The sequence below is a fragment of the Spea bombifrons genome, chromosome 12, assembly GCF_027358695.1.
Source record: "Spea bombifrons isolate aSpeBom1 chromosome 12, aSpeBom1.2.pri, whole genome shotgun sequence".
Taxonomy (NCBI): Eukaryota; Metazoa; Chordata; class Amphibia; order Anura; family Pelobatidae; genus Spea; species Spea bombifrons.
The window spans coordinates 23433021-23456230 of record NC_071098.1 but is presented as its reverse complement, the minus strand read 5'-3'; the positions used below and the strand labels follow the sequence as shown (position 1 = coordinate 23456230).

Below are 23210 nucleotides of genomic sequence, written 5' to 3'. Positions count from 1 at the left end.
CTTGAAAAAAAGGGCTTATGTATAAAAAGGTAGGAACCAGGTAGAAGTTTTTTTTCTTTTAATATTTCTTTACTGTCCTCGAGGTTCATGATTGGTCTTTGCCAATACTTTTCTGTGTTGACAGGTTAATGTCCTGACATATTTTAAACACACTGGTCCACTGAAAAAATGGAGACATTGGCAGAGAGGGAATGGTGATGACAAGATGGCCCTGGCATATTAAGGCTGCTGGCCACCTGATGGCCTGCTGGCCACCTGATGGCTACAGGTTGCGTTGAGTATGGGGTGCCAATGGCCAGTCCTGGGCCTGTGTATTAGATACAAGAAAGGCTGTACCTTTAAGAGAAAAGTATTATTTATCTGTCCATATCTGTCCTCCATTTTTATATATATACGAATTCGTAGCTAATGCAATATCTAGAGACCCTGCTAATGCACTGAACACTCAAGTAGTTACTATGTAATAATCTAATACTGCTATTAAATGATGCTAACTAAATTTAAAAAGCTCTACTGCACTAAAAATAGAGATCACAGGATAATAGACTCAGTCATCTTACTAATGCAAAAATGTCCTAGAGTTTCTAGGAAGGTTAATAACCCCACACCAATCTTTATTTTCTTTCTTACCCCTCCACTGCATCCTTAATTTGCATTCAATCTCTCGTTGCAATTTTATTTTCAGTGTTCTTCAGAGATAAAAAAAAAAAAAATGAATATTAATTGGATGCTGTTATCTGAAGAACTGAGGATGTGAAATTAGTTAATTTCACAAATCTTAGATTCAGCGGGGGGTTCCTGTCCCCCTGGCTGGTGCATACCAAAAAAAAAAAAAAAGAAACAGAGAGGATCTGCTTGGCCTTTATGTTCTTAAATCCAAAGCAATTATTCTGAAAACGTATGCTAAAGCCACAAAGTCCCCTGGTAAAGACGTAGAAGAAGGCACACTTATCTCTTTGGTACATGTGCCTTGGCTAGGTGGAAACCATTCAGACTTTACTGCTCAATGGATATGAAAAAATAAGGCCAACACCATAAAGCTTCAGCTAAGATGAAGAAGTTCTAGGTTAGGTGTGGCCAACAGGAACAACTGGTACCTAACCTTGGCTCCCATGATTAGGCAACCATTCGGCCCATCTAGTGGCCCCATTTTTCCTAATGGGAGACTCAACTCTTAATCGGCCCTTAGCCATATGCCTATCACATGAATGTTTAAATTCCATCAGTGTATTAACCTCTACCACTTCTGCTGGAAGACATCCACCACCCTCTCGGTAGCTGGTAGACTTGAGTCTACCAAGATCAACCAATCCAGGTACGGTATATTCCTGTGATCTCCAAAGAGTTCAAGTTTCCCCAGATGTGAAGACATTCTCCGTTTCACTCGACCTAGCCCTAAACATAATGCATACAAAACAGTTTGTTTTTGGCATGTTAATTTTATGATTTCAGTTAGCATCTATAGCAACACACAAAAGCCCATCTATTTAATGGCGCGAAAAGGAAGGTTATTTTCCGCAGTGCTATTTTGATGCACTCAGATTTACAGCACCCAAAAGAATTCTAGAACACATTCAGTGTTTCATTGTAGACACTTCTTTTTAAAGATTCACAATTCAGCAATTGCAGTATAATATTTATTGCCTGGTATTTAGATATGATTTTCCGGGTTCACACTTTTTCTTTCTCTATACTACATTCACTGAATACAAACGACACATTAAACGTAGCAGGATCATAAAGGTTATACCTGAGTGTGCCACCTAGTTTTTATGAATAATATTTTTCTCTTCAAAAAAAAAAACTGTGGCCATAAATATCACATTGCTTAGTTTATGCATAATTATATTTTTTAATACTTGTGCTAAAGAAGGGGCGCCAATAAATCTTTTTGCTGAGGGCCTCCAAAGCTGTAGAGCTGCTTCTGCATCCATGCGTTCCATCTCAGAAAGACAACGAGGAGAAGAGAGGTTAGCAGGTAGGTCCTAAGGGACCCCGCTGCTGAGGATGTATGGATTTTGAAGGTTCTTAACAGAATCAGACAGTAGGCTAGAGGTTCCTGAATGTGGATGGATGGCTCTCCCTAACAATTACAGAGCAGATCATTTATGAAAAATAGTGGCAGGTTTCTGGAGCAGAAACAGCCATAGATCTGTTGATGTATCTCCAGACAGACTTACTTTCTCTTATATCCAATGAATAAAAACAAGGACCAGCACTGCATTTATTTCCACTATGCCATACATCATTCCATCCTTGTGCAAGTCATTGCCTAACTAACGGTATACCGTACATCACACGTTAACCTCACGCAGGGCTTTTGGGAGTAACATTTTTTTATCTCTGCCACCTTTTGAGCTTAGAAGACTATAAAGACTTGACGAGGGAGTATGGGGATGTTAAAATGGCCGCTCCAGTGTCCCATGCAGGAGTCTCAACAAATAATGCATATTAAAGTACTTTTTAAAGTTTCATGCCACCGATTGGCTGTTTCAAGCAGCCAATCAGTGGCATGAAGCCAGCACTATATCTCCTGCACAGTGAGGGGCAACTACATATGGGGGATTCTGCACAACTCCTCCATGCAATTGCAAGGGAGGCACCACTCATCTACCATATTCATTAGAGTGCATATGCTCATTGTAGTGTCCCTTTAAGTGAATACCCCCTATATTATATATTCTATTATATAATATATTATATTATTCCTGTTTTGATATTTTAGCCAGAACCTGCACAGAAGCATAACAACAGTCTTCAGCGTTATAGACAATTCTGCTTTATATAGCAAAGATAAAGATTTGCCAGATAGATTGCAGTGAGTAAAGAGATTACATCTCCCTTGTTTACATCTATGAATTTGCCACTAAAGCTCGGGCATAACCATACACTTTTTCTTTGTACGCCAATATACAGCTGATATTGCATCTTAAATCATTTCTCAGCTCTCCTCAGTGAAGTCCGTGTACATGAAGGACTCGTCCATAAATTTTAAATATTGCATATTTAATGTCCTTAGTGCTTAATGATCCTACAGCGAAACAGGACCCTCCAGCAGAAAGGAAAACAAAAGCGCGGCGAAAAATTAAAAGGAAGAAGTCTAGAAGACAGAGAACAATGAAAGCCCTGGGAGCGCGTAGAATATATGTCAGTATCAAGGAACGGCTTAAAGTCATGCAACTGCTATATTGTACAGGGGCATCTTTTTCATTGGGCGATATGGGGCAATCCACTAACTATTGGGGCATGTATTTTGTACGACCTAAAATAAGGGCTGAATTGCATGTTTTTAAGACTTTTAACACCCATACCAGAGAACTTCTTGATTCAGGCTACTCTTCAGGGTGGGGATGGCTTAATGAGGGGCAGAGCTAGCCTCGTATATGGGCAAGGCTAGCCATGCGAGGGGGTCTAGGCCCAGATAGCTTAAATTTGTATGGTGGTTGGGAGGGGACTATGACGGGGAGTGAGTATGCACAGGGGCCACTTCCATGTCCTGAAACAGAGCATTGTGAGTCGGAGGACCGGCACTAGTGTAGTGCCGGTCCTCCGACTCACAATGCTCTGTTTCAGGATATGGAAGTGGCCCCTGTGCATGCTCACTCCCCGTGCAAAAAAACCCAGAGAGTTCCCAGGTATGAAAGTGTCTAGTATGTTCTTCTTTATAACAATAGTCAATATATTTTAAAGAATTCCTACTCAGATTGTTTAATGTACTAATTAATCTATGGCTTATAGGGGTCTGGGGTCTTTTTTTTGCCAGTTGCAAGTACTTATTGGACAGATACCAACTTCATCTGTTTTAAGAGAAGGACTTGAAAAAAGCATCTACCCAAAATATATGAACTCAGGATGGAGAGAGTTGAAGGTGCCTTCTATTCAGAATCTAAAACTGTATGGGGAGGCAGAGGAAAGGTTTATGAATATAACACAGTAAATTAGGTTGAAAAAGGTTCCACCTCGCTGTTGATCCAGAAGAAGACAAAACCCACAGATTGAAGCAAATTCCAATTGTGCCTATATCCGAATGAAAAAAAATATTAATGTGCCTGTTCCTTTAAGATCAATCTCAGTCTGCTATAAAGAACTGCAATATGGTATATATTGAAGAAGGATCAAAAATATATATATATATATATATAAATATATAATATAAAACGGATCTAACTGAAGATCGTAAATCTTACTTGATGAGTTATTTTTTTCATACTTAACTCTAACACCAGACACATTTTTACATTGTATGTATGAATGAAATGAAGTGTTTTGAGTAGAGAATGACATAATTGCTTGATTTGATTTCAGGGAATTGTCACATATGGCAACAAAATTTGACAGTCTGCTTGCTTGTAGTGAATAAGACAATACAACACTTTTACCCTACATGATTCAGACACTTTCAGCGTTTAAAGGAGCACTCCAGACCTAATGTCACGTAAAATGCATTTTGGTGTGGACTCCATTGCATTTAACTGCATGGCTGTGCATGCTTTCTTTAGTAATTGGAGCATGAAAATAAGACCTCTGTGTCAATAATGCAGGAGAAAGTGTAGCTTCCCTTGACTTCAATGCAAGTGCTACTGAGCATGCTCAGAAAGCATACGTAAGTATGCTTCCTGCTTTGAGTATAGACAGAAAGGGGAGGGGAGAAATGCAAGTACAATACCTGAATAAATATGTAAATATGCAATAAAAATTACAAAAATAATAAAAAATGAATGTGAAAAACAAGTAGTGAAATAAAATTTACGATAGTACATCAGCTGTTTTTTAAACTTATACAGTATATTTTGCGAGGTGATAGTGATACGGTATATACACATCCAAACTACCATTCTCAGATTAGATAATTTCTCCTCTTAATGCAAAAACATACATTCCACAAACAGCTAGTGTGGCTATTTATGATGGCGAGAGCTTTTTATCAATGAGGAAATATTAAGACCACAAAATTCTATGAGTTTCTGTTAACGCTATAACAATAATTAAGTAGTGAATGTGCTGAAACGGATTAGCGCGGTAATTTTACAGAACAACCTAAAATCTGTTTATATAAGATTACTAGATTACAAGAAACTATGTTGTCCATAAAGTTATTATTGTAAAAACAATTTATTCTGTGTGGATTCTAGTGTATTTTGTGCAAAATGGGGCAGACAGCTTTATTCACTGAACCATGGGTTGTAGTAAAACAATTCATTATACTGACTCAGCTAATTATTAACAGAGATATGCATTTATATTGGGTTAGCCATGAAAGAAAAATTAGCACCGGTGATACCTGCATTGGTTATCTTAATTGCATTAGATTGCTAGCTTTCGAGGCTACTAAAGTGTACCTGTAGTAGATACATTGAGTAGCCTCTAAAGTTTTTGGTCTACTGTAATTAGCCCATGTAGGCATCATCCTGACCACATTTGCTTATTAGCCAAGCATTACAAAGAGATGATTGGAGTTTATCCTGGAAAAAAAGGATCAAGTTGAATCAACGTAATGCAAAGTTAACTCATTTAAAAAGGGAAGATTTAACTAGATATTATGAAGGTAAATTGGGGCCTTTCCCAGAATAGGAACCTACTTGGAGGACTTTGATTTGTAGCCCTTTGAAGTCAATAAAGACTCAACTTGTACCTGACCTGACTTTTCATCCATAAAAATTCTGTTTGAGAAGCCTGCATTCTCTATTTTATGAAAAAATTGCTGTACTTACAGCAGAAGGGGACAAGCAAAATATCTCTGTTACAATCCTTGTATTAGCATACAATATGGAACACAAATGGTGATGGGTTCGAGTGGATATTTACATTTAAGAGGGAACATTACAAATCTGGAAACACAGTAAGAACCCAGAACAACAGTAAGCTTAGTCTTAATAACGAGGAAGGTAATTATGTATGTAGGCTTTACTTGTCAGTCTTGTTAAGCTGCTTGCGGCAAGGCACAGAGTCTCGGATGCAAGTTCCAGTTGCTGGGTCAACACCTTCAACAATGACAAAAGGTCGTTCCTCCAACGTAGCCACCGTTAGATGCTGGTCATCATCAACAGGCTGTAGAAACTTCCCATAACGAGACCATACTGGGTACTTCATGCGCAGATCTCCATGTTCCCAGATCCCAACCTACAAACAGAAACACATATTAATTAAATTAACATTATACATCCAAACATCTAGAAAGTGGCAGCAATAGTATTTGTGTTGGAGGTGTTCAAAGTTTTGCTTAACACCCTTGGCACTAAAAGGGGTTTATTCCCTATAGCGGGCGTTTGCAGATTGTATTTTTATCAGACCAGCCATGTTAATTCAATTCGTTAGGTGACGTTCAGCAAATCTTACTGATTTTCCAATGCATTATGCAGGGTGAACTTACTTATTCTTGCAAGAGAAGCTCGCTATGGTTGGGTCATCACACAAGCAGTGAAATATGTGTACATGCATGAAAACTGTTCTGCAAACTCACCTACAAGCCCAAACTTAAGATAATAAACCCTTAACCATTAAATAAATACTTATTATGAGTTTGTATTTTAACTTACATGATGCTTAGTATATCTCTTATGATTTACAAATACACTATTTTAGTGTTGAATCCTTGTGGTTTTCAGGTACTATGTTAAGGCAAGCAAACCTTCTACCCGTTCTGTTAAGGTTCTGGTTATCTAATTAGCTACAATTAGTCAGTCTCTTGTGTACCTAGCAACTCTCTAGCCAGCAAAATATCAGCGATAAAGAAAGTAGTTCAGTGTCTTTTAATGTTACTCTCTGAAGGATTAAAGTATTTTAATATTCATTGTATAGTACTTTCCTGAGGTTTATTTCATTTCTATTTTTAAGAAAATGTTGGTGACATCATCTTTATTGTTGGTAATTTTGAGCAAACTATTCACTTAAATTGTTTTCTTTTGGATTGGATAAGGCGCCATTTTTAGTAGCTAGGTTGGCTCAGAAGGAAGCTTGTGCCAGTAATGAGTTTTGATAAAATAAAGTCTGAAAACTGGAAGATCTGTTATACAATAACTCATCCAAAATGCATGATGCACTGAAGACCACAGCCGCTAGAAAAATACACTCAGAGAAAAAGATTGGAAATAAAATTCAACCTCAGATTACTGGCTCTTGGTCTAAGACAACAAAGGGAAATCTAGGACAGCAGGCTCCCCTTCGGTGGAGCCACCGGATACCGTGACCACCAGGACTTATGTTGCTTCTCTCACACAAACAAAACCTAAGGGCAAATGCCAACATCACTTACAGTGAAAGAACAATTAAAAAAATAACAGGTCAATGGGTCAGGGCAGGCTGAGAACTTCTGTGGTCGAAGGAATTGCCCCAAACTGAAGATACTAAGACAACAAAGCATATCTTAAATTTCATGAACAAGGCTCACATCAAGGGCTGAAAAAAGACATGTGTCCATCAAGCCTTTCCTATATCTGTTAATTTGTTGCTGTTGATCCAAAAGAAGGCAAAAAAACGCAGTTTGGCTCTTTCCAATTTTGCACTAACCAGGGAAAAAAATACTTCTTGACCCCAAAATGGCAGTCAGATTTCTCCTTGGATCAATAAGCTGTTTCCCCATAATTAATGTATATGTATATATATATATATATATATATATATATATATATATATATATATCAATTTGATATTTATTTTTTTGTTATTCATTTATTTATTTTCTCTCAAAGATATTGCATTATGATTTTTACCCTTTTCCTGTTTTGCAGATGTAAAGAAATTGAAGGTTCCCATTTACCATTACATAGAAAGTAGCCATTCTATTATCTACTCCATTTACTTTTTTATGTTCAACACCTAGGGGGTATTACTTCCTTTTTGTAGCTGATTTAATTTTATACATGACCTGGAACTGTGCCCTTCACAATTTGAAGATGTCCAGAAGTGCCATTAGCTCAACATTGGTAGAAAATTGTGGGACCTTGGTACGCCCAAATGCAGTCTGGATTAGTCTGGTCAGAAGTGGTCCTTATGGAAGATTTGCGTCCAAAAATCCATACCTTGTTGAAACAAGGTCAAGTGACTCAATAGTCGGAAAAACACAAGACCTGGTGTGCAGAAAAATGACAGCGGGTGGTCTGGACTGATGAGTAAAAAATGTAAATATTTGGCTGTGGCCAAAGTGCCGGAGAGCGGTACAAGAGTGTTTACAGGCAAGAGTTTGGTCAGAATTAATGGTCTACTCAAAGTTGAGAAGTACAGGCAGATACCTATCCACCATGCAATACCATATGATTGGCCACAAGTGTATTCTGCAGCATGACAACGATCCCAAACAAACAGCCAAAGTCTTTGAGAACTAACTTAAGTGTAGAGAACTAAGTCTGTGTAAGTGCTAATACACAACATATGGCAGAATAGGCAAATCTTATCCAGCTGTACAGCTGCTTTAAAATCGTAGGCACGCTAAACAGGTTTGCTAGGAATTGCTAATAGCATCCTGTTTAATTTTTTTGCCCATTTAATCACTTACCCAAGTGACTGAACTAAGCTGTCAGTTCTATTTAGTGCTTTGTTTAACACTGTTTCATTGAATCAAGCAGAATAGTGAACGGTTGCTTTCCAAAATAACCGAACTTTCCCAGTTCCCAATAAGGTGGAAAATATATATAGTGGAAATATATATCACATACGTTCCTTGATGCAACCCCTCATGAGACCCCTTCCAACATGTATTGGGAAGGAGGCCTGAGATGTGCCCACAGATGCCCTTTTCTGCTTCCTTGAGGTTAAAAGCTATTGGAGTCCTAAAGAGAAGTGAACAGTGTGATTTGATGTATAATTTCATATTAACCATCAGAAAGACTCACATCAAGTGCTGCACAGCAAGAGAGTGGATAGGTATCTGTGAACCCATCTCCTACTCCTTCAACTTAGCACCAACGAGAGGAATCCATCATTAAAATAAAAATGTTTGCCTGGAAATGTTCTTGTCAGAGTGAACAGTATTACACACCAGTGTCTGTCTGTGTGAGAGTCAGTATATATATATACACATTTACATGCCCCCCAACTGTCCCAATTTTGGGTCAGTCCCGCTGTCCAGCCTATCCCTTCCTCTGTCCCGCTTTGCAGAGCGATACTCACCTCAGGTGCAGCTGCGGGGGGCGCACAGATGCCCGATCAGCAGCTGCAGCCTGCAGACTAGTTGGGAGATCACGATTAGGGAGCGAGAGGTCTGTCAATTCAGACCTCGCTTTACTGCTCCCTAATCACTACGCCCCGGCAAATAATGCCAAGCGCGGTGTACAAGCGAGGTCTGAAGTGACAGACCGCTTGCTCCCCCAGCAGGATACAGGATGGAGGAAGAAGGATGAAGGATGGTGGAAGGTGGAAGAGGTAAGAGATGGTGAGAAAGGGGTGTAAGGGCAGTGTATGTTTATGTGTATGTATGTGTTTGTAAGCTTGTGTGTGTGTATGGGCCTGTGTGTGTAAGAGCAGTATAGGTATTTGTATGTGTATATATATATATGTGTGTGTAAAGGCAGTGTATGTATATATGTGTGTGTAAGGGCAGTGTACATGTATGTGTGTTTGTAAGGGCAGCGTACATGTATGTGTGTGTGTAAGGGCAGTGTACGTGTATATGCGTGTGTGTAAGGGCAGTGTATGTGTATATGTGTGTGTGTAAGGGCAGTGTACGTGTGTGTGTGTGTGTGTGTGTGTGTGAGGGCAGTGTACATGTATAGTGTACAAGCCTCTGGTATAGCTGATGCTTTTGCCGGAAGTTGTTATGTGTTGGTTTCCATTGGCATTTTAAATGCATTAATTACATTTAATTCATTAATTAATTGCACTGTAATATCTTTCTATATATTGTTCTTACCATAAATACTTTCATATATGGTTTATTAACACTTATATATGAGGTTTTGTTACTAATAAAACGTTTACAACACTAACAAGATCCCGTCTATCTAGGAATGACTCTTTTCTTTGTCTATGATTCTGGTCCTTTGGCTTTTCCCTTCATTTCATTAGCTCATCCCGCTTCCTTCATCTTTTGAGGCTATACCGTCTTCACATTCACTTGCTCTCCTAACAAGGAAACAGAATCTCTGTGCAACTGCAGAGAAACACCTGAAAGTAATGATTATTCATCTAATACTTCATTTTGGAAACATACACCAAAATGTGGGTGCCGCACTGCAGATACTAATGAGGTCATGTTGGATTTATATATACATCCTAATATCATCGAAGCAGCATTAACATATTTAAGCCAAAACATTTTTGCATCAATAGAAACATGATAAATGCATTTCTTATTGTCTTGTGTCTATGGATATTACCTAATAAATAAAACCATAATTATCACTTGTAGATTTGGTGTCTGAAGCTTTCCATAAATTTAGGATATTTTCTGTATTTATTTCTTCGTCAAGATACTTTCAGTACAAAGTTAATTTCCTAGAACTGTTTTAAGGTTAAAATATTTCTCTGGGTATTAATTTAGAACTTAAATAGAGGCAGTGCTGAGATATGAGTCCTGTGTCAGGTCATAGAAGCAGTGAAGTACCCTCATTGTACCATAGAGTACATCTCTCCATAGCTACTGTCGAGCTCCTTACCCTTGTATTGAATAACACTGCTGCATAGTAATGGTAGGCATCATGTTGCTACCTAGGATGCCGAAATTATGGGGGCCGCAGGTAGTGGCATTTTACTCCTAGGGAGACAGGGCCTTGTTGTCCTCTTTCATTCCCTTGATGTTCTAAGAGTCCAGAACATTTGCATGGTATGAGTGTATCAGTGCTCTATAGATCTGAAAGCCCCAATTATGTGTATAGAAACGGCAGAAAATTGGTTTATAAATTAAACTCTATGAACACAAAACATGTATAATAAAATGATGGTGATCAAAATGGAGAAACAAAATTAGGGGTGCAGAATGTATTCCAGCCTGGGGTGGAATACGCATATGTGCGTACCTTCTCACAGCCGGGATAGCCCGCCCACTGCTGGGGAAGCAGAGCCGGTCGGAGAGATCAGAAGAAACACTGGGACCCCGGCAGCACTGTGCCGTCCCAAAGTCATCGGCGGATCCGGTAATTTTCTGGAGGAGGCGGGGCCTAGCGGGGTCACACAGCGTCATTGTGTGTGATCCCGTGGGAGCTGCAGTAAGCGCCTGCTGAGGTATCACAGTGAGTGAAGTGCCTTAGTTGCTTGAGTGTATATTAGGGTCTGGGTATGTAAGTGTCAGAGTGGGTATGTAAGTGGGTATATTAGTGTCTGGGTGTGTAAGTGTCCCCCTATATGGCACTCTGCCCCATGTTATGCCTTTTAACCCCCTATATGCCACTATGTCCCATGTTATGCCTTTTAACCCCCTATATGCCAGAGTAGCATATAGGGGTAAAAGGCATTTCTAGAGGCAGAGTGGCATATAGGAGGTTAAAAGGCATAACATGGGGCAGAGTGGCATATAGGAGGGTAAAAGGCATATCAGGGAGGCAAAGTGGCACATAGGGGGTATAAGGCATTTCTGGGGGCAGAGTGGCAAATAAAAGGAAATAAAAAGAAACAAAAAGTTTACATGAATTAAACTTTTTTCCTATAGGGTCGTCTTATAATCAGGCTTTTTCTTTTTTTTTTTAAATTAATATTCAGATTTTGGGGGGTCGTCTTATAATCAGGGTCGTCGAGTAAATACACATACAGTATCCCACAAAAGTGAGTACAACCCTCACATTTTTGTAAATGTAAATATATACATATGTATAGCTATATAGACATACATACAAAAAATAAATATATAATGTGTGTAGGAATGATAAAGCAGGGGGGTGTAAGTTTTGAACAAAAATGCTGAAAAGGCTTTTGCCCACAAGCGTAAAAAAGCATTTGTCCTTTCCTTTGATAAGACACAGAAAGAGGTGTTTATAAATAGGTCTTCTTGTTTTACACGTAAACTCGCACAAAAAAAAGCAATGAATAATAATAAAGTTACTTGGCAGGCCAGCGTTTTATATATGAAGATCTAAAAGAGCTTTGCAGAAAGACTACATATCAAGTTTATGAGTCAATTACAACCGCACTCATTTAAAATCGGAAAGTATCGATAATTCATCCCCGAAAACGACCTGCAATTGCATAATTTAGATGTTGCATACAGGCCTTCTGGTCAACTGAAAATCCTCTCAGCTCACTGGCACAGCCATAGCACAGACAGAATTCGCTTGACGCGCCTGAAATTAGTCATGGTTGCTCACGGCGGTGGCCATAGAAATGTTGACACGTTTCTCGTTTGGTTGATGAGGTTTCTGCTAAAAGTGTTTGCAGCATACGCTGGCAAACAGATGCTCTTCCTTTTCTAGTCTTTTCTGGTCTTCAGTCTCACTATTTAGAAGGAATTATTATTCAGATTTTATTTTAGTACTATTATTGGTACTTTAGTTTACAAAATAAAACCCTCCGTTTATCAGTGGATACTGTATACACTTTGTTAACACTAGTTTCCTGTCTGAAATCAGTTGTGTTCAGCAGAAGGCCGGGCCGCATTGCCGCTGGCATGGCTGACCCTGTCCTCTAGTGTTCGGCGACCTACTGGATAATTGTAAGAATGTATTGTGCAGCCCAATTTCCCCCAGAATACACGGCCAGCCATGCCAGGTGCTTGGTAGGTGCCACTGGGCCCTAGCCCACTAGGCAGCCCCATGGTTCCTTTACAGCACCAAGGCCAATATCCATCCCCTTTGCGTTGCCAGTCACTGTCCTGCAATAGTGAGGGTGAGCTATTAAACCTTTTCTGGATCCTTTCTGTGTCCATTTTTAACAACTTTCTACACAGTTACTCATGGTGAAGGCCTGTTTTATAAGAACAGATAGCATGTAGTGACATTATGATAACTGACCTTTTAAAGGGTGGCAAACTAGCAAATATAGTATAAATATTGGGTACTTACCACCTCCCAGCTCCTCTCCTTGTTGAGGGCAATCACCACAAGTGCAGGGTTAATGAGGTAGCCATCTTCATTAAATGAGAAGTCTTTTCCTCCCCAGGAGATATTCATAAAATATCTGTTAAGAAAAAAGATGAACGTTTTAGTAAATCACAGGATCAATATCTGATATTCCTTACTTGTGTCCTCCAGGACAAAACGTGTATCACCAGTTCAGGCTGAAATAATATATTTTTTCACGTCCGACATGAACCATTACTAACTAATCTACGCACTTAGGAAGCAGGATCCTGAAACTGTTGCATTGCATTATTAAAATATAACATTTTAGTATTAAAACATGGACATCTCATGGTGGTTCCTTTATATTAAAGGAATCGTCTAATGCCCATGACAGCCTCACTAAAGAAGCATATAAAAGTACTCTGTCTATCATCATAATCATCATCATCATAAAACAAATCTAACATTCTTTCTGGCTGAGGGACTAATGAAGATGTGGGTTTCTTCAGTTGATGATGGGACCCCCAGAAGAAACTACAGTGATGGGTTATTTTTGCAGGACACAAAGATTCCTGCAATATGTGTGAATCAATATATAATGTACTCCGTGTAATGTTGGTTAAATGTATTTATGTCCTGGAAAACAGTGGCCAATTGGGTCACCCTTGGGGACACAACAGTATGTGGACCTCACACAAACATTATGGGGAACTATTACACAGTGAATTATGGCAGCACTATAAACATTAGATCTTTTTTTCCTCTCATTTCAATGATCAGTTCCTTCCTGATTTGCATGAAGAAGGAGGAAAAAGAAAACATTCTATTTACAATTCGTAGGTCCTTCTGTATAAAAAGTGCCGCTCAGAATAAGTGTACAGATAGATTTACTGCTATAGAGAAGTTATTTGGTGGTAATTACATATCACTTAACCATAGTCATTTATCTGAAGATTATTAACTCTGTTAATTAGCTGAGACCGTTAATATATAAAATACAATAGCTTGAGAACCTACAAACTCTGTGACAGGTTATTACTGGACTTTTCAAGACCTTCCCATTAGAGAGACGGTTCCCATCCAATTACCACACAGTCAAACGAGACAATGACAACACACCCATCCTTCTACCGAGAAAAAAACTAAATGGATTATCCTTTACAGCTGTATAGGTTCATATATAAAGAATAATATTGTTCAATATATTTAACATACAAAGTGAGAAAGTAATTTTAATCAAAGGTATAAAAGAGAGGTAACATTTTTTTTTTTTTAGAAGAAGCATTTTTTCCAATTTGACTACCAAGAATACCTCCACCTGCCTGAGTCATGTTTGCTGACATAGGGCCACAAGGGTAGACTATGTGTTAATGTGCACTAAACTGGACTGTCCATAGTTGAGATGAGTTCTATAACCAGAGGCAGATCATCCATAAATCTGGTGTATCTCTACATCAATTTTCCAGTGAATACATTGAAAGGAAATGAAGAGAGGCATAAGGTCAACTCCCACCTCTGCTAAACAGATTTTGACTACCATCGTCAAACATGTTCCATGAATATTTGGTTTCTGAACAATGCCCTTTTCACATGGAGTAAAGCTAGGGGCACGTGAGGGAAACTTTCAATAAGGCAGAGGCACAGGTGGTAGAACCAAGGCTTTGTAAATGCTGCACTCATCATTCAGTGCTTCCTAAGATTAGAAATCACAAACAAGCTTGTTCATTCTCCAAACCTCACATGGACCAAACATTTGGAGGCCTTTTAAATAAAAATAAAGTGGTACTTCAACGGGCTAAAATAATCATGCAGATATTGGGAACTGAAAGGTCGGGTAGATTTAACATTGGTATAGGCGGATTTTTAGTACATGTATATAGCTTTTTGTAATCTGTAAATAATGTTAATTTGGTGGAAATCATTACTTGGTTGGATCATGGTTGAACCCTCTTTCTGAGCATCTTTAACCCCTTCGAGACAAAGGCTGATTTTACTTTTTGTACCCTTTGTGACAATGGCCTTTTTAACATTTCTGCGCTGCTCGTGTTTAGCTGTAATTTTCTTCTTTCCCGTTTACTGAACCCACACACATTAGATATTGTTTTTTTCAGGACAAGAAGGGCTTTCTTTAGATGACATTGTTTTGATTGTATCATATTATTTACTATTAAAAAAATTATAAAATATGGTGAAAAATTTAGAAAAAAATGACTGTTTCTAACTTTTAGTTGAAAAATCTTTTACTCATCTATAAAAGGTAATGAAAAAACCTGCTAAATAGATTCTACTATTTGTCCTGAGTTTAGAAATACCCAATGTTTTTATGTTTTTTTGCTTTTTTCTACCCATTATGGGGCAATAAATACAGGTAGCGTTTTGCTATTTCAAAGCCATTTTTCCAAATCTGGTAATTCTTCCCCCCATGTGCCATTTCGGGTATCTTTGAACCCGGCCAATGCAATTTTCCCCATCAAGTCATATATTTTTGAAAACTAGACAGCCCAGGGTATTCCAAATGCTAGTATTTTAACTCTTTCCATGCACCATATCTACCACCAGTCTTTGTCAAACTTTATGGTAGTCATTTTTCTGCATTTGTTTTGTCATACACATTTTACTTCAGGTATGAATTAAAATGTTCTCGTTTATGTCACTATCACAAAACACCCCAATATGTATTCAGCAACATCTCCTGAGCGCAGCGATACCCCACATGAATGATTTTGCCTGGCTGTTTGGGGGCAAAAGGGCCACATTTGGGGCATGCGCATTTTTCAATGTTGAACTTTGGCATTTGGGGATCCACTGCCCATGCCCTATTCGGTACATCTTTGAGCCGGGCCATTTCAGTGTGCCCAATAAACCCATATATTTTTGAAAACTAGACACCCCAGGGTATTTCAAATGCTAGTATTTTAACTCTTTCCATGCACCATATCTACCACCAGTCTTTGTCAAACTTTGTGGTAGTCATTTTTTTGCATTTGGTTTTCCACACACATTTTAATTCAGGTATGAATTAAAATGTTCTCGTATATGTCACTATCACAAAACACCCCAATATGTGTTCAGCAACATCTCCTGAGTACAGCGATACCTCACATGAATGATTTTGCCTGGCTGTTTTGGGGCAAAAGGGCCACATTTGGGGCATGCGCTTTTTTCAATGTTGAACTTTGGCATTTGGGATCCACTGCCCATGCCCTATTTGGTACATCTTTGAGCCGGGCCATTTCAGTGTGCCCAATAAAACCATATATTTTTCAAAACTAGACACCACAGGGTATTTTAAATGCTGGTATTTTAACTCTTTGCATGCACACATTTTACCACCAGCATTTTTTCAAAGTTTGCAGTAATATTTTTGTGTGTGTATTTTTCCCACACACACCTACTTTATGTATGAATTTACAGCTCCTGGTATATGCCGCTGTCACACGACACCCCATAATGTGTTCAGCAACATCTCCTGAGTGCAGTGATACCCCACATGCATGGGTGTGTCATTTTTTGGGGGAACTAAAAGGCCACATTTGGTACGTGTGCATTTTTCTAATTGGAAATTAGATGTGTGGCCATCCTTCCCCCCGTGTTAATTGGGACGTTGTTGAACCTGGCCCATTCAATTTACCCCATCAAATCATACATTTTTTAAAAGTAGACACCCCACGGGCATTTAATATGCCAGTATTTTAACTCTTTCCATGCGAGAATTGTTTTAAGCTAATATGCTAATTTTAGGACTTGCTCACAAAAATATATTTTTTATATATATATATTTTTTTTTTATTATTTTTTTTTAAAAAAATTTTAACATTTTTTTTTCAACTTGGAGGTTCCCCTGATAGTGACATCAGTGGGAAATGATTTTTACATTTTACTGTTTTTTTACTATTTTTTTCTAATTATTATTAATTTTATTTTATTTTTTAATTTATTTTTACTAATCACACTGTGATTAGAAAGCTGGGCTCCATTGACTTGCATGGTGAATGCAGTACCTGTATTCAACCTGCAAGTGGAGCCAAAGTTCTCTAGATGGTCTGGACCATCTAGCAAACTTTTAAAATTTGTGGTTCCTGTTACAGGACGGCGGCCATCTTCCTTGATGGCGAAGATTGCCGGCAGCTGCGGCTGTGACCGCTCTCCGGAGCGGTCACAGCCCATCAAAAGGTTAGTGTTTAGTGTCGCTGGATGCCTCCTGATCGAGGCATTCCAGCGACACCATTTAAGTTTAGGAGGCGATCGTCGATCGCCTCCTAAACGCTTTTAAAACGGGCGTCCGCCGCCATACAAAGTATGGCGGATGTTGACGCCCCGTGGAGGGGCCAGAGATGGCCCCTTCGTGCCGATCGCGGCGTTGCTGAATGCCTCGAGGTCGAGGCATTCAGCAACGCTTTTTGGGTGCAGAAAGCGATAGTAGATCGCTTTCTGCACCCGTTTAAAGACGTGCCGGTCCTGGCACGTCAATTGTCGTAAAGCACATGCTTTTCCGTGCCGTGCCAGGACCGGCAATTGTCATTAAGGGGTTAAAGGGACAGTTTAATGTCTCTTACACTCACTATAAAAAGGAATGTCAATGTGATGTGAGTACTTTACTATAAAACATGGTCTGATGATTCTTGCTACTGATTGGCTGCTTGAAGCAGCCAATCAGTGTCAAGAAATTGCTCCCATATAAAACAACCCCCGCCTGCAGCAATCCACGAGCCAGCACTGGTGCCGTATAGAGGTAAATATATCATGTGCATGGCTTCTAGCTGAGGGACCGGTAAACTCTGAGTTCGTTCACGATGTTCGGAATTGCAATATTTAAAGCTTCAATAATCCCACAAACGATGAAAAAAACGCATCTTGCAAGAGTTCCAACTATTACCCTTCATTTTTAAACTGGTATTACACAGGTGGTTACTATATAATAATAGCGTTTTATGCAAAATAAAACCCCATAACCAGTTATAACAGAGCCCCGCAGGACCCTATAAGGATTGTGTTCTGAAGAGATGGCAAATAGACGGAGAAAAATCTATAAAATATTGATTTATAATACATCAGTTTTTATGCCTATAAGAAAGAAGAACATTTCTATGAAGTAGAGAAAAGAAAAAAACGTTAGATATTTATTCACAACCCCCTACAGCATCTTTGTAATAAATTAAGTTTATTATAGGACCAAACACAGATCAACTGAAGAACACTCAGGCATTTATTAAATACATGTTAGAGTGCTTGTCGGTGCAAATGATAAACTGGGGCCTTCCACACAACAAAGGGCAAGATTTAAAAACAAAAGAAAAGAGAAATAACCAAATTAAATAATACCGTATTTGCTCGATATAAGACGAGGTTTTTTCCAGAGCAAATGCTCTGAAAAATACCCCTCGTCTTATAATCGAGGTCGTCTTCTAATCAGACCTCATTCTGCTTCGGCCGTGCTGCTTACCGGGCTTTGATCGCGAGCAGCGTCTCTGCTATTAGCAGCAGGAAACAGGAAGCTAGCACAGTCCTCACATAACTCTACCTCCCCCTTCCTTCCTCTGGGGGCGGGGCCAGAGAAGTTGCTCGCACAGCCGGGCCCCTGCAGAAGTCTGCGAGTGGGAGATCTGCAGTTCAGGTAAGGGGGTGGGGGGTTTGAGCGTGTGTGTGTATGTGTGATTAATGGAATGAATGAATATTTAAATGTTTGTGAATGAGTGTGTGTGTGATAGCATGGATGTGTAAGGGGGGGGTGGGGGTGGTAGCATGGCATAGGGAGGCTGTAATCACACTTCTAACATCCCCAGGTTCCAGCATGTACTGGCTGCCTTGGCTTGATAGGAGTGTGATTGATTTTAGCAGTATATATGTATATATATCTCCAGAAATGCATTTTAACCCCCTATATGCCACTCAGCCCCATGATATGCCTTTTAACCCCCTATATACCAGAGTGGCATATAGGGGTATAAGGCATATCATGGGGCAGAGGGGCATATAGGGGGTTAAAAGGCATATCATGGGGCACAGTGGCATATAGGAGGGTATAAGACATTTCTGGAGGCAGAGTGGCATATAGAGGGTTAAACGGCACATCATGGGGCAGAGTGGCAAATAGGGGGGTATAAGGCATTTCTAGGGGCAGAGTGGCAAGCCTGGGGGCAGATGTGCATAACTGGGGGGGGGGGCAGGTTGGCAAATAAAAGGAAATAAAAAATATATTTTTCTCAATCATAGCTTTTATTAAATATGAAAATTAGTTTACATGAATTAATCTTTACTAGTAAAACTTTTTTCGTATAGGGTAGTCTTATATTCAGGCTTTTTGTTTTTTTCCTAAATTAATATTTTGATTTTGGGGGGTCGTCTTATAATCAGGGTCGTCTTATAATCGAGCAAATTTGGTAATTGATACGTTACTTGCATGAAGATTATCACAGGTGACTGACAAACATCACAACTTCTTAACTTCCTTAAACCTTATGAAGACAACAGTGTCTTCAATTGAACTATCTCTGTGTGCCGGTTTCTGGCAAACCCCATTGAGCCACTGGCCGACAGGATATGGCTGGCCACACGCTGCATGGACATTAAAATGTAGCGTTCGGTCGCACATATCTAGCTGTTGGCCACACTTACGTCATCAGGCTACCACTGGCCTTCAAGTGCCAGGTCTGCCCCATCATCACCAGTCCAGCCCTGCTTCTGAGTATTAATAACTAAGCAGAATCTGTACACTAAATGCATTATTGTCTTTAAGGTGGGGAAGAACATATTTTTTAAGAAATTGAAAATATTTGCAGCAAACGGGCTGGAAAGGATGCAATCGCTCATTGGAAGACAATAACCTTTGAAGGAAGTATAGGACACATGTTCACGTTTAGCACTTGCTATTTAAAGCACTCCTTGTCTGGTGACCGTTAACTATACTCCTTCTCGACACCTTTTCTATTGATGTGTTTAATTGCAGTTGTCTGCAATTACCTAAAAAGTCTAAAAGCAGGAACCATTTTTCTTTTGTAGCTGCCCTTTGGTAACGTAGCTTAAATGCTATTAACTCAAACAAAAAGTTAATAGGTGCATCTTTTGAAAGCTAAAAGGATTCATTCATTAGTAAAAGCATGGTAAATGCATATTAATTTACCAAAAAATCGCAAATTCACGTTAAAAGCTTAGATAGCATGACAGAGTATTAGGTAAATGGGGATATACATCGTTATTTCAGTATGCTTTTCATCTTAAAGTAATTTTGCCACCAATCTTTGTGATCTTTCAAAACTTTTCAAAAAAGTTTGGTGGGGATGTGTATCTGCGTTCTACAGCTTTAAAAGTTACAGTAATGTGTAAATAAAATACATTCTTGAAATGTCTTACAAAGTCACATACAAAGTCTGGGTGAAGCCATGCCTCCTTGGCGCACATCCAACCAAATCTCCTAAAACTAAGGTGTCCCTCATTGGTCATTTGTAGTTTTGGGAGGTAAGAGTTGGGTAAGAGTGTTGCTGATTCCTACTTGGGCAAACAGTGGAATTTCAGTGCAATCTCAAATGAAGGATCATAGGCATACTTAGGATCTTATTGGGTTTGATCCAGAGTCTCTGGGTGGAGAACTCCTTCTCTGGGCCTCTGAGTCAGTTTTCTCTTTCTTTGATGTTGGCCATGACCATTACCTGCCAACTTCCCCTTCTACTTTAAAGCTGTCTGGGACTAGACATGCCTCTATGGAGGACCATACTTCCATGCACAGCTACCCCTACTAACACACATGAAGCCACTCCAGAAGAGGGAAAACCCTAGATAGCCTGCCCTGTGATGTTGCGAGGTTTGATCATGAGAAATTTGAAACGGATTGCCCCTGTTATGCCTTTGGTAGATGTCAGAGAATGTAAATAAAAGAATAATAACCACAGGCGTTACATGTAGAGTTCAGGGCTAGATTCAGTTACGTTTTTTACCAATAAGAGACAGCTCATCTTAAAAATTTAGCGAATGTTATACTTCAGCAGAGTCGAGTTCAGTGGCAGATGGGGCACAATCAGCAAACCTAATCACCTAAGCACCTGTCACAAACTCACCAACTTTCTCTTTGTAATTGCTTTTTAGTCCTTTGTCATTCTGTTACTTAAGTAAAATTATAACAAATTCTAAAAAGTCTTAAAAAAAAAAAACCTAAATGGATGTCACCATTATCAGGCAGATGAACTCAATCCAAGGCGATAGAATATCTTAATATGAATATACTGTATAACCAAGTTATGGGTTACAACCATCACTACAGAAGAGTATTTAACACACTATAAAACAGCAAGCAAATGATAAATACCGTAATTAACCTCAAACTCCACCCCAAGCAATTATCTGACACCGTTGAATATGAAATGTTGCACACGAACGTGGGATGGATTTAGCTATGGCACATTTATGCACACATCCCCATTAAGACCAATTGACCTAACATTAACATAAGAGGTGGGTAGATGAGCTCCACTTTTGACTATAGATTAACTGACCCCAGCAAAGCTTAATGGCACAGAATGGAAACCAGCCCATGCATGGATAATATATATAAAGAGTGCTACACAACAGCAGGAGGATTCTATAGGTTGATAACACCTTATGGCCCTGGCAAGGCACAAGCGTGAATAACAATGCATGCACGGTCATCTGTGTTCCACAAAATGCTGACATCTGGCCTAGCAACGCAAAAACAAATTCAAATACAGAATGCGAGAATGAGAGCAGTCCGTATTGTAAAGGGACACTACAGTCCCTACAGTCCCTAATTTCCTTTTCTACAGTAAGAAAAACTCCATCTCCTCAGCCCCCTCCTGCATCTACTGACTGTGTCTATAGTAGACCTTATCCGTTCAACTCGCATATATGTTAACACACAGCAACCTCACGGGAAAAACACTTAGCTTGGTGGGGCAGGCGTTCACGGTGCTCTGGTGGGGCTAATTAGAGTGTTTCAGAGCACCGGTGTAATTCCTGTAACCAATACATTTTTTATCACTTTTCTCGACTACGTGGAATAAAATGAGCATCTTGCACAATAGCCATATTTCAAGAGTTATTATTTCCTCATATACTAAAGAATGATCTGTCTGGTATATTCACGCTCTGCTGATGCGTTAACGAAGCGATAAAAATATAAACATATTATGAGTGACACTGTAAATTCTTAAAAATAAGCTAATTACAATTTTACTGCAGTAATATTATTGGAAGACAAGCTCAAATGATGAATTATTGTCTCTTCCTTTTAAACATTATTTTGGTGTGTAGTTAAGGGATATAGATATGATTTATGCACCGCTTAAAGCAGATCTGTTACTTTTCCCACATTTTACTACCCCAAACAAACCAACCAATTTAATGGTATTTACGGGTTAAATAAGCAATGTAGACATGTCTTAGAAATCTACCATGTGCGTACACCATATTACCAGCCATTTTAGTAAAATAGCCCCATTTAAACTAAATTTAAAACAATTGTACAAGCTATAGGTTTTTTAAGCCACTTGGCTAAAAAATGAGACCTAATTTTCCTCCTCCTCACTTGCCTCTACTACAACCAGGAACCATTTTTGACCCTCACATTGAAGTCAACTGGATGTATGTTAGCAAAACATCACTTTTCAGATACTACTTTTCAACTCCAGGTAAGGCGCCACTTCTCCAGGTAACTACAGGAAACATGGTGTCCTATCCTCTCCATCTGGACAACATCAATGGAACCACCCCTTACATTAAACGGTACCTCGTACTTGCATCCTTCAAGGGGGGCTTCGGGGAGCCGGAGCCAGAGAGTTCCCAGGTACACAGATAACACATGTAATTAACTGATGCTACTCCCATTAATTTCAAGGAGAGCTCTCCCTTACCTTAATGTTAAATAATACTTGTAAAGATCATCTTACAACAAATATAAAATGGATAAAAATAAGTAATATAACAAAAAATGTATAAATATGTAAAAAATAAATAGTTAATATGTTCATTTATTAATACATATGCGAACAATGGTATGTTTACAAGTGTACATAGAGTTCTTTGTTCATTTCATGTGTTCTCTAGAGGCATATATAATAATTACACCGAGACGCTGTTTTAACCCTCGCATACACGTTGCGCTTTCACCTAAACATGCTTGGAACGCTTATTTCATTTCCTGATATTCTAGGTATTCTATTTTCTTTCTAAATCAAAAGGTAGCATTCATAGGAAATCAAATTCTACAGACCAATGAGTCAAATCATGTGTGCGATATCTACACAACGGGATTGTCACAAACCTTTAATGAAAATGCCA

General features: G+C 39.0%; 1 protein-coding gene across 1 annotated transcript in view; it reads right to left on the bottom strand.

Moving 5' to 3' along the window:
• Window positions 1–23210, bottom strand: part of GRIN2D (glutamate ionotropic receptor NMDA type subunit 2D) — a 228995-nt gene that overhangs the window by 77927 nt on the left and 127858 nt on the right. Inside the window, exons 4-5 of the mRNA XM_053451874.1 lie at window positions 12924–13038; window positions 5909–6120 (exon numbers count right to left, since the gene is read on the bottom strand). Coding sequence (XP_053307849.1) covers window positions 5909–6120; window positions 12924–13038 — 327 coding nt within the window. The remainder of the gene's footprint in view (window positions 1–5908; window positions 6121–12923; window positions 13039–23210) is intronic.